Source organism: Prinia subflava, chromosome 4 (assembly GCF_021018805.1).
Source record: "Prinia subflava isolate CZ2003 ecotype Zambia chromosome 4, Cam_Psub_1.2, whole genome shotgun sequence".
Classification (NCBI taxonomy): Eukaryota; Metazoa; Chordata; class Aves; order Passeriformes; family Cisticolidae; genus Prinia; species Prinia subflava.
Window position 1 is genome coordinate 78,974 of NC_086250.1, and position 12,158 is coordinate 91,131.

Sequence of the window (12,158 nt, forward strand, 5' to 3'; positions counted from 1 at the left end):
GGCAGAGTTCAGAAGAACATGACAACTTACTGACACTTTTGAAGCCTAGCAAAATTAGTCCAGCAGTGGATGGTAACTTTTGCTTGGACTTCTTCCAAAGCCCAGGCAGACCATATCTCCTGCCCTGTTTTCCAGTCTCCTGAGTGGCACGTGCAGCACCCAGACACAGCTCCTACTACAAAGGCAGTGAGAAACCAGTGCCTGGGAAGTTCCACAGGGCTGCAGCCAGCTCCCTGTTGAGCCCGGCCTTGCCACTACCACTGCAGTGTGCAAAGCAACTGGTTTTCCAAGCTTACCACAAGCACTGTGTTTCTGGCACTTACCCACTCGTACCTTACCAACCTAAATAGCATCCTCTAAACATCTGAGTTTTCACTTCCTTCGGATGGAGAGGGCAAGAAGAAATTCCAAGGGGGAAGCATTTAAAATTAACTGTAGAACCACGCACATTTGCAACTCAGCTGCTTACATGCCAGAGCAAAAACCCTAAAGGTTGAGCACAGGCTGCCACCACTTCCCCTCAAACTGACATGAAGAGTGTTTGCTTTCCTGATGAGTTGTTGTGTGCATGTGTGCAAGTGGAGTTTAGCAAAAGCCACTGCGACTGCTCGCAGCAAAGAAACTCTCATTAGAAGTGAAAACAGGCAATGAGCCTCTGCTGAAAGGCCTGAATAATTGAGGAAAGCATAAATGCAAACATTAGACTTCTCCCTGTCACATTTCATTACTGCAAGTCACGTCAGACTCTGTGCTCAGAAGGGCCTGTCCCCCTGGAATGTGGTTGGAGCTTGGCCACACTGAGCCCCACTCAGCACATCAGCCCCTCCAGCCTTCACAGCTGACAGCAGCATCCCCCATTCCCACAGAGGAGCTGCAGGAGCTCCTGTGTGAGCTTGGCAAGAGTGACAACTGCTGCATGAGGCAGACTCAGCAAAGCCACAGAAAGATCGATAGTCCCAAAAGAGGATCAGAAGATGGGTCACAGGAGGTGAGCAACAAATATCCCCCAGGGCCTGAAATAAAGTCCCTGTGGTGATGGCTGCTTTAGTCACAAAGGGCAGAACACAAAGGGCAGTGGTACAGAGATTGGGACTGGAAGAGGTGGCATCTCAGGCAGATGGCTGTGGGGAATGGTGCGTGGAGCCAGCCACCTGAACAAACACACCGTTTGCTCTTTGTGGGACACTGCTTTTTAACAGCTCAATCCCTTCCCTGTGCAAGGGGCTGTACTTCGCACCAGCACTTCAGGGTGGGAGCCCTTCTCCCTGTCCACTCCCTGCCTGCCTCTGCTCCCCACACTCCAGTGGGATGGGGCCACCAGACAGACAGCAGCACTCACTGGCCTCCCTGCCAGACACCAGCATGTCCCATGCAGCTCTGCCAGTGCTACTGCCAGGACTGGAGGGAAGCAGAAACCCTGCTCCAGTTTGCCAGCTGTCCATTAGGCCAGCAATCCTGCTTCCTTGGCCTGGCTGAAATATTCATAACTACTTTACTGAGTGAGATCTCAACTCCATTAACACTCAGGAAATTTTAGCATGATAAATTATTCAGTGGCAGCTTTATTTTTGGCCAAGTCACACAAGGATGAGGAAGGAAGTCTCTTTAGGGGTGGATAGCAGGGAAGTTGTCAAATTGATCCTTAACCTGCTAGGAACAGCACATCTGTATGATGCTGCATCTAGTAGCATCTGCTACTCCAGACACAGCACGTATATGGCAACCTTTAAACTTTAAGCATGGCAACTCTTCCTCCTCTCCTCCCAATCCAGGGACAATGTCCAAATGCAACGATTTCCTGGGGCAGAAAAATGCCCTAATGAATGACTCCTTTTTCTCCTGAAATGCTCACAAGCCTTCTTACCTTTCCCCACTCACCAGAAGTTGTATCAGAGCCTTCAGAAACTATTTCTGAAACTACTGGGAGCTTGATCCCAGCTGCCCTGCTATGCACAGCCAAAGCCTTAAACCCAGGCAGCACCACCCATCAAGACCGCTGCAGGAAACAGCAGCATTTCAGGAAATGGAAGTGCTCCAGAGACCTGGCAGTTGACAGCCACCCAGACAAGGTCTTGTAGTGAGATGGTCCTCTCCAGCTGGCATCTCCACAAGCTTCCCAATCTGACCTCACACTCTCCCCACCGACAGCCAAATGAAAATATGTTCTACTCCTAGTCTATGTTCCAAAGCACTGTCTCACTTTATCAAAGAGATTAACAGCCTCCAGATTCTCTTTGCTTGTCCTTCCCAAGGTCTGTTCTCCTCCTTACCTGCAGAGCTTTTTCATCCAGCATTCGGTGTTTGCTCTGAATCTTGTGTCTTGGCCATTTCTGTTTAGCTGGGTCTTCTGCACCAGCAAAAACTGAACTGTACTCCTGCAGCCGTTCAGGGGCTGGGTACTTGGCACTGGAAAATACCTACAGAGAAACAAGGAGGGACTGAAAAATCCCAACAACTACACAATCCTATGATACAGAAACACATGGAGAGGAGTAAAATGCAATCTGTGTTGACAGTGGGAATGGACAGTCTTGGAATCAATAGGCTCCTAAGGGCTATGTGCAGAGACCCAAACATGCACACGCTGCCACTTCTGAAACTGGAATTGCCAGAGGTTTTCTCTCTCTCCAAATGTACTAGGACATTACTGGCAAAAAGGCTTCCACTGGCAGGAAAGGAGTTGGAAATTCTTTATAAAATGGAGCGAGAACAGGAAAAGAATCTTACATGGCTCAATGGGATTTAAATGCACTAAAGGGAGGCTCTCTGACAGCGGCTTTCATTGAAATAAGTGTCTACGAGGCTGAAGTGAGGGTGTTAGGCTTAGCTCACCACATGTCCTTTCTCTTTCTCTTTCTCAAGAAGCAGCTGGGACAGAAACCTATAAAGGCTACGAAGAGCCTCCAGCTGTGTGGCTCATGGGTCTAAAATTCATCAATTGGCCAAATCGGGAATGGGATTCTCACCACAATCCTGCTCAGCAGCAAGGCACAAAGAGGTGAGTGGGCAGCAGCTGCAGCAGCCGAGCACCTTTTCTTCTCCAGAGCTTACATCAGGAGTAAAGTACAAAGGAAGAAAAGAGGCCATGCAGCCTTCACTGAAGTCACTACCTTAATAGCCTTCTTGCTGCCCTTTATCTTTTCAATCTTCGCCTGGGCAAGTGTGACTCTCTCTCCAATGGCCTGGAGCTGAGCCCGGCTGGCCTCCACCCGCTGAGAGATCCTAGGAGGCAAGAACATTTCTCAAGCTGAAGAATCCAGAATCAGTGGTTTTTTGTTTTTTTTGAACAGCCAGCTCCCAGGCCCTCAGAGAAGGATGTGAATTTCAGGGGACCAGGTTGTTTCACAGTGCAAAACAGTGCTGATTGAGACACGCTTGTATCCATCCTACTGAGAGCTTTAGGTTCTCCACCACGAAGTAGGATTAGTCCATGACTCACAGCATGATGTTCCTGTGGCTGTTTGAGGCACAGAAAGATGGAAAACTGGCAACAGACACAGTGTTGATAACACAGGGATGATATAATTATTGCTGAGCAGAACTTAGACAGAGTCAAGACCTTTTCTGCCTCTCACCCCACCACAAGGAGCTGGGAGGAGACACAGCCAGGACATCTGATCCCAACTGCCCCAAGAGATGTTCCAGACCATATGGCATCACGCTCAGCATATAAATTAGGGAGAAGGTTGCCTGGGGTCCACTGCTCAGGGACTGGACAGGCTTCTTTAAGTTGGTGGTGAGCAATTGTTTTTATTTCCATCACTTGTCTTTCTTGTGTTTCATTTCTCTCTCTTTTCTTGTTATTTTCCATTACATTACAATATTATTATAATTACATTTTATTTCAATAATTTAACCATTCTTATCTCAACCCATGAATTTTCTCACTTTTACCTTTCTAGTTCTCCTTCCCCCCACCCTGCAGGGAGTAGGGTGAGCAAGGGACTGTGTGGTGCTTAGTTGCCAGACAAACCATACCGTACCGTACCATACCTAACCATACCATACCTAACCATACCTAACCATACCATAACCATACCATAACCATACCACTAGATCTGCATCAGAATGCTTTGGGACTGTGGTGAAAAGCACTCTGTGGCAGCCGGGGAGAGCAGTCAGTGGTTAAGTACCACTGCATTCACATTGTGGTCATATTTCTTTCCCACGTGGCAGCCAGGGGCACGACTGAAACCGCCTCCATGCCGTGCACAGCGGCTGCTGCGCTGCTGAACTGTCACACAGGTCCAGCCAGAGGTTATGAGGGATGCTGGGAGCAGGCATCAGCTACAGGTAATGATGGAGTCACCTTCCCAGAAGAGCCCTCCTTCCCCATGCATAACCAGCAGATTCTACCCAGCTACAAGGTCAGAAGCTGAAAAGTCTTCTGAACTTTCACCCCTCTACAGTGAAGCCAGGGAAGACTACTTTTATGGCTACATAACCCACTAGGGGAGAGAACACTCCACTTCAGCAGTGTTTTGTAGCAATGAGTTCCACTGGATCATTCTGTGCCTGTAAAAAGCAATCTCAAATATTGTATTTAAATTTTACTAAGAGTCTCTCTTTGCTTTTGAGGAGAGAGTTCTCATGCTCTTTTTCTACTCTGTCTAATTCCCTTCAGTAATGAATTTGAGATCAGCAGTGATTCAAGATTCCCAATTTCAAATTGTAGCAAATCCATCTTTTCCAGTATTTTCACTTTGGGCAGTCCATTCTCTATTATAGTACAGAAATATAAAGGCCCCCCCCCTCAGTGTAGGTAGTGAAAAACAGCAAGTACAAGCAGCCTATTCTCCTTTTACCATTCCGAAAAAAACCCCTCACTTTCTCTAAACAGCTTCAAGGATTTCTGTTTGTTTATAACCACATTCTCCTCTTCCTGGAGGCAAGAAAAAAATCCTTCCTTATGCATACGGCATGATAGCACACAGCCTGTTTCTACCTTATTCTGTTTGGAGTGGGAGATGAGCAAAATTGAACCTCATGAGATTCTCCCTCTCAGAATTATTCTCCATTACCTCATTTTATTTTAAACACAGTCTAACAGCTTGTATTTTGTACCAACACCGAGTACAAATCTGTTCATGATTTCCTTCCCACATCCTCCCTCTGCCTCAGTGAAGTAAGTCCACATCACTTATACACTTGATAGGTTCTCAGAGTAGTTTCTGTTGTTCCTTTCAGTGTGCATTTCCTAGCACCTGTCTGCAGTAAATTTCAGTTGTCATAGGGCTGTCCCATTGCCTTGTTTTGTTCAAGTGTGACATGTCTCTGAAGGACCTAAATCCTTCCCAGCCGCTCTCAGCAAATTTTTCCACCTAACAGTTCACCTCTTTTCTAGAGGTTTCATAATTGTATTGATTGACACTATTTCCAGTACTGCTCCCTAGGGGCATCTGACTATTTTTACTTCTTTCAAAGCTGAAAAAAACTAATCATTTAATTCTGCTTTGCTGCTCTCCCTCAAATCAATGATGCAATTTTCTCTCTCTACCTGAGAGTAGACCTCTCTCCTAGAAGAACTCCACAAACTTTCCTGAAGCTCCAAATAAAAATGAGGTATCAATTGCCTTTTAGCCAGTACACCCTGCTGACTTCCAGACATGATTATCAGGATCTGACAAGGCACATGTTTCTCTCCCAGAAGGAAGTGCTAAGCAAATAATTATGCAGGCTCAGGCCTGGAAACCAGTAAGTGCTCTCCTCCCTTTCACTTCATGAATGTGAGTGAGTCCAGTGAGGCAAACACCTCCCTCACTCCCTTTCCTGCACCACATTATCCCCAGTGCTTCACCAGGCACCAACCTCTTCCCTTCTCTTCCCTCTCTCAAAGAAAAAGTAAAAGAAAAAAGAGGGAAGACATCCCCCCCCACTGGCCACCAGATATCATCAGTGAAAGGCGACTGCACCAGCCCGCTCCCAGCACAAGCTGGGGAAGTTGTCCAGTGCCAGCTCAGGTGTTTCAAACCACGATGGATGTGCTGTGAGGCACTCTGTACTTTCTCCTTCTTTGTGATCTCCTGCTCTGGGATTTGACAGGCCAAATCCCACTGACTTTATGAGATCTGCCAAAAACCTTCACCTGAGGTTGTACAAATGCAGGCCCACAACACAGAAGGAATACATACACATCTACAGAATTAATTTATTGTTGCTGAACAAGATAACTTGGAAAAAAAAATTAAATCCCCTCAATCCAACTAATCCAAATTGCATCACATGTACAGGCTCCTAGAAGTGCATGACTGTTATGCACTAACTGTTCAAGACACGGCTGTATGTGTTAGTTTACAAGAGACAATATACCATATCCTTACTGGAAAAAATACATGGAGAAAACCTCCTCATGTTTGATCGACTTTGTCTACTGCTGTGGAAACTGAACTTACTCAAAGGACTCAACCAGTTTTTGCAAAGAAAGGAAATAGGAAGGAAGGGATGGAGGGATATGGCTGAGGATTTCAGGGGCAATGCTGGAGGAGAGGTGGCATTCAGATCTTAACCTCCACTAAAGGGAGGACAAGGACAATCAGGAGAAGAGGGATTAAGTGTTAATAAAATGGCCCAATATTGCCTCTCAGAATCCACTGCTCAGGCAGCAAAAACCACCATGAGCATCTGAATCTACCCCATGCCTATTTTCTCACTCACTGCTGTGTTATTTTGCTCTCGGTGCTCTTTTCCACTTGAGAAAGGCCTTTAGTTAAATTCAACACGACTATGGAATTGCAAAGGAGCAGGAAGCTACAGTGACAGCCCCTCCCTTTCAGCAGGATGTGCTTCATTCAGCACAAGTGAAAGGGGGGGGTCTGTGGAAAAAGGAGAATACATCACCTACCTTTAAATGCTGGGCACTGAGCCAAATCAACTTCCCCCTCTTAGCGCTTTTCTTTGGAGAAGCAATACACGTGGCGGATTAAATCTATCTAGTGGATTATCTCTTAATCCATACAGGCTTTTTTTGATCTAAGCAGATATTAAAGCCAACGTTTCAGCTGCTTTGATTCAAGCTTTCACTTTCTCTTGTCCCTCTAAAATATTTTTGCCCTCAAGCCCTCTGCACTTCACCCCCAACTCAGATCTTGTTTCTCTTTTGTCCTAAAACCCTCATCCTTCTGCCTTTAAGCCACTCTCTACTTTACAGGCAATTTTCTCCAACACCTACAGCAACTTCCAGGAATACCTCCTCACAGTTCTTGGGAACCTCTTGAGGGCCTCTCTTGCTGGCCCCCTATCCTCTGTCCCATCGGCAGCCACAGAGCAGATCACTTCCTCTTATTCCATTATAACTCCTCTGATAACATACTCCATTCAGATGGCTACTGAAAGACTTCCTCTGCTGTGTCTGTGTCTATTCATGGTAGAAAAATTACTGTTTCCTCACTCCCACAGGAAAAAGATTTGAGGCATTAGGAATCTGGCATCCAGGACACTGGATACTGCCTGACAGCACTGGCAATAATGCTACACTTGCATGCGAGTCTCCAAGCAGTTCACAGTGCCAACGAAAAAAATTGTGATTTTTATCATCTGTATTTGCTGTGGATCAGGCAGTATCAGAAAAAAAGCTTAAAATCAGGGAGGGTTTAAAGACAGGCCAACAGATTCCAAGAAAGGTGTCTGTGAAAGACAGAATTCAGCTGTAAGGAAGCATCAGAGCAGCCAGAGACCCTTTGTTCTCTATGCTGAACGTCCATGTCACCCTAAAGTGACAGGAATGACAAAACTTCTGAAATGGGAGAGGATAGGCAAGCTGCACTCCAAGGTGAATGAGAAAGGTTAGGCAACAGAAACTGGAGCAAACCTCTCTAGAATACCAAAGAACTTAATTTTCATGTCTGAAGTACAAAAGTAAGCGATCAACCAAGGAGAAAGAACATTACAGAGCAGAATGAGAAATGAAGTTGCACAAGAGGATAAGGCAGATGAAGTATTAAATTACTTTTTCCTTAAAGGAGGACTGTACACATCAAGGCATATCAGGCTTCTGGACACCTCTCAGCCCAAGCTCCAAGTCTGACAGATAGCAGGGGGATGCTTGGCATTGCTGTTCTAAAGTTCAGGGTACATATAGTAAATTTATTCTATAAAACTTTGGCTTCTTGCTTAAAAGTCAAGCCACTGGGTTTTTTTGTGTTTTGTTGGTTTTTTTTTTCTTCTACATGACAATGTGGTTTCATTAAATTTCTCCCTTACAACAGGAGGCATGAATAAAAAGGGATTGAGTTCATGGTTGTTGTATTTACTTTTATTCTCAGACTCTCCAAGCAGCTGATGCTGGAGCAGGGTAACAAGGGAAGAAAACTGTCAAAAAATGAACGCTGTGAGAAGCCCACTCCCACTCAGTACTTCTGCCTGCAGCTGGCAACGTCTCAGGATCGAGATGGGGAGAGCAAAGAAAAGTCTAAGACACTTACGGTTTACAGTGATCCAGGGAAGCATTCAAAATCAGCTCACAAAGCCAATTCACCTCAGAAGTTTGAAAGGCAAAAAGGAAAAATACATACTCTTATGAAGAGTCAAACACATTCAGCCACTCATAGAAAGATCAACTTGTTTGCTTTCTGCTCTTCTCTCTCCATATTTAGGCAGTTTTTAAGGTCTTACTTCTTATCTGAGTAAGTGTAATCAGAAACTGTCATCATACACCATCTCTGACAGAAGAAGTCCCAAGTGAGTCTGTGTAATCAGTGTTCCTTCCTCCATTAAGAGTTTGGGTATTATACTAATTAATGTTTATCTCACTTTGATTGCTCCTCAAGCCTGATTTGCAGGTGTTTCAGTATTTGCATATTGCCCTGTTCTTGTGATGCTGAATGCCTTTGCAGATTGGAGAGTGATCAAGGTTGCCAGGTTATGCCTCAGCAGGATCCAGCATATATCACTCTTCACAGGTCACATTCTCACACAAAACCCATTTCATTTTGATTTTAAATCTCTCATTTCACAAGGCACTCTCACTACTGTGAATTAAGTTTATGCAAAACTGGAAACTTAGAATTTTGACATAACATCACAGCACCCTTCTCTCTCTTCCCTCTGCAGCTTGTTTTCCTCTCTAGAAAAGCAGCTTCTCTTTTTCCCTTCATAGAAACAGGTAACAAACAAGTTCCTCTTTAACCTGCCAAGCTTTTTACTTGCCTCGTACCACTGACTGGTCTGAAAACAGATGTGCTTTTGTTTTTTTACAAAAAATATATACTAAATAAAAAGTCAGTGTATACTAAGCAGAAAGTCTGTGTTTGCAAATGAAGTACACCATTAAATCTTTAAGCTATACAGGCTACTTTTGGTCAATCTACTTCTCCATTAACAGTGTTAATATACATATACAACCCAGGTTCTACCATCAGTGACAACTTTTGGGAAAGATGACTTTAAAAACTCCATTACTTCCAAAAGAAGCAATGGAAAAAGTGGTTCTTTACCAGTACTGCTGGAGTTTCACAGGTGACATTTTGAGTTCCTCCACTGGCAGTGGAACTGCTTCCCAAAGCAGCAGCCATAGGAAGAGTCTTGAGATATTAGGTATGATGATAGTATAGAAACACAGAATCATAGAACTGTTTGGCTTGGAAGGGACCCTTAAAGACCATCTAGTCCAACGCCCTGCAGTGAGCAGGGACATCTTCAGATGATCAAGTTGATTAGAGCCTTGGCCAACCTGGCCTTGAATACTCTGAGCAACCTGTTTTGGTATTTTACCAGCCTCACCACAGAACATGTCTTCATTATACTTAGTCTGAATCTACCCTCTTAATTTAAAACCAGTACTCCTTGTCCTATCACAACAGGCTCTGCTAAGAAGTTTGTCCTCATCTTTCTTAGAAGCCCCTTTTAGGAACTGACAGGCTGCAATAAGGTCTCCTCGCAGTTTTCTCCAGACTGAACAACCCCAACTCTCTCAGCCTTTCCTCAGAGGAGAGGAGTTGTAGTAACTGATACCAGTACTATAACTAGTAAAAGTTACTAGAAAAGTATAGTAACTGGTTTGTTATCTTTAGAGTTTCCACTCATCATTGCAAAAATCTTGTAAGTATCTACTCACTGAAGCTCAGCCTTTTGTAGTAATAGCCTTAAATGTTTTCAGTTTTGTTTTTCTTTTTTTTTAATCACTTGTGAAAGGAGGGCTAATCCTGTTTGGACAAAATTTTACAGGACTGTCAAAAATAAATTTTGTTTTCATGTTGCTTGAAGTAATAGATCTTATTCTGCAGATAGCTTGAGAAGCTGTTTTGGCACCCTGTAACCTTAAATTAATTGACTGTGTGTACACAAACATTAGGTTTCTCATTTTCCCATCAAAGCTCCATTCTCAGAGTAGCCAAAGATCTTCCTCCCTGTCTGTCCCCACTGAAAAGAAAATGTGTATTAATACAGAGTCACAGAAAACAAACAGTGGAGAAATGCCCAGGTGACCCTGTTGGGAACTATATCTTGGGTAGGGAGAGTTAATGTCTTTAAAAATATCTGAGATTGCTCGGGATCATTGAAATCATGTCTGATTCTACACAGACAATATTTCTGTTACACAGGTCACTCCTTTTCGACATTATGCTCCAGTTTCCCTACCAGCAATAGTTACAGGAGACAGATCAGCCTGGACTGAAATGTCTGATCTGTGTGCTCTCCCAGGTGGGGCTGCAAGAGAAATTCATAAGCCACCAGCCAAAAATGCTGTTTCTTCTGAGCTTCACCTGAAGGCAGCAACAGCAGGAGAGGAGCACTGACAAGCAGCCACCCCAGCCCTTCTAGGCTGTGTCTCACTTGACCAAAGATATATCCCCGTGATCGTGTGCAAGGAGTGGCATTTGCAGAGCCTTCCTCCCTGCTGGCCAGGCAGTCAGGAAGTTTCTCTTTATTCCTCGCTTTCCCCCATACCTTCCAAATGGTTTTAAATCAGTTTTCTTGACAAAGGTAAGTAGTACTCAGTTACACACACATAGCAAAAAACAATGACGTGATCATCCCTAAAGGTCTTGCCCTGATGCAAGGCTGAATATATCAGGACAGCTGAGCTCCCACTCCTTCACTGGGATGGAGGTTTTTCACACCATGACAGCACACAGCACAAACACCGCTCTTAGTCTTGGGTGAGTTGATCTCACCAAAACAAGCCACTGTCATCAAGAATAAGAATGCTGAGCAAAACATACCTGCCTCCAGAGCAGAAAGTGATTCCTGGTGATAGCAGTTCACACTCTCATCGTTCTCTAAGAAAAGCACTGCTTTTCTTTGCATTTAATCAAATTTCCTTAGAACTTCATAGCTGTTCACCCAAAAATCTCCAAGCAATTTCCAAGTGTTAATTTAGTCTTGGTTGCTTGTGAAACAAAGAGTGGAATAATTTCCTCCCTGGAATGAAGAAAATCTAGGGAAATTCACAGTACGCTCTCAGCAGATCACATTTTCAGTTCATAGTTCACTAACTTGAACAATTTTGCACTAATTCACAGGATTTACCACATACCTTTCAGTACCTGCTTAATTTTCCATTCTACTGAGTTTAAGACCACCTGTGCAAATTTATCTGCCTCTTTCAGTGTCTCCTCATTGCCAATTCCATCCCACTGTTGCTCTCCAGAATAAACTACAGCCAGCAAGGAATGACACAAAATACTGACCGTTCTCTCACCACCACCACCTCTTTCTTGGGATCCAAAGTGTAGCCTTTACCCACATTTAAGACACACAAGTTTACAAGTAAAGGTTTTTGAACAGACTTAAAATTTTCTCCACTTCCAAGCAGCTGATGGCAATCACATGAATCTTTACCTGCAGATCACAAGTTGAACCCTTCAGTCTCCTTTTCAATAACACATATCTAAAAGCTGTAACTTACAAGCTAATGCCAACTTCATAAAAACTGCTGTCCTGCACAGCTGGACTTGAATATTCAAGAGAAGGAAAGCCCAACCAAGACAAAGGACTCGCAACCATAAAATGTCTGTTTTAAGACAACTACACTTCATGTCTTCTCAGAACTCTTACTTCCTTTCTGACTTTGATCACATAATAAGGGTCTGCCTCTGTGGTCTTCCCTCACTGTGCTGACCTGTTGAAGATGTAATCAGATACTTGGTAAATGACCAAACTGGCCTTTGAAGCACGATTGGGAATATCCAGGTCATTCTGGTTTGCACTCAGATTCTGGT

The 12,158-nt window shown here is 44.1% G+C and overlaps 1 protein-coding gene across 5 annotated transcripts in view; it reads right to left on the reverse strand.

The window, feature by feature from the left end:
- The window catches only part of WASHC1 (WASH complex subunit 1), a 38,317-nt gene that overhangs the window by 8,145 nt on the left and 18,014 nt on the right, over nucleotides 1-12,158 (reverse strand). For all 5 annotated transcript variants that reach the window (XM_063395027.1, XM_063395031.1, XM_063395029.1 and 2 more), the window contains 2 exons: nucleotides 3,111-3,222; nucleotides 2,271-2,417 (listed from right to left, as the gene is read on the reverse strand). In XM_063395027.1, the coding sequence (XP_063251097.1) occupies nucleotides 2,271-2,417; nucleotides 3,111-3,222 (259 nt within the window). The remainder of the gene's footprint in view (nucleotides 1-2,270; nucleotides 2,418-3,110; nucleotides 3,223-12,158) is intronic.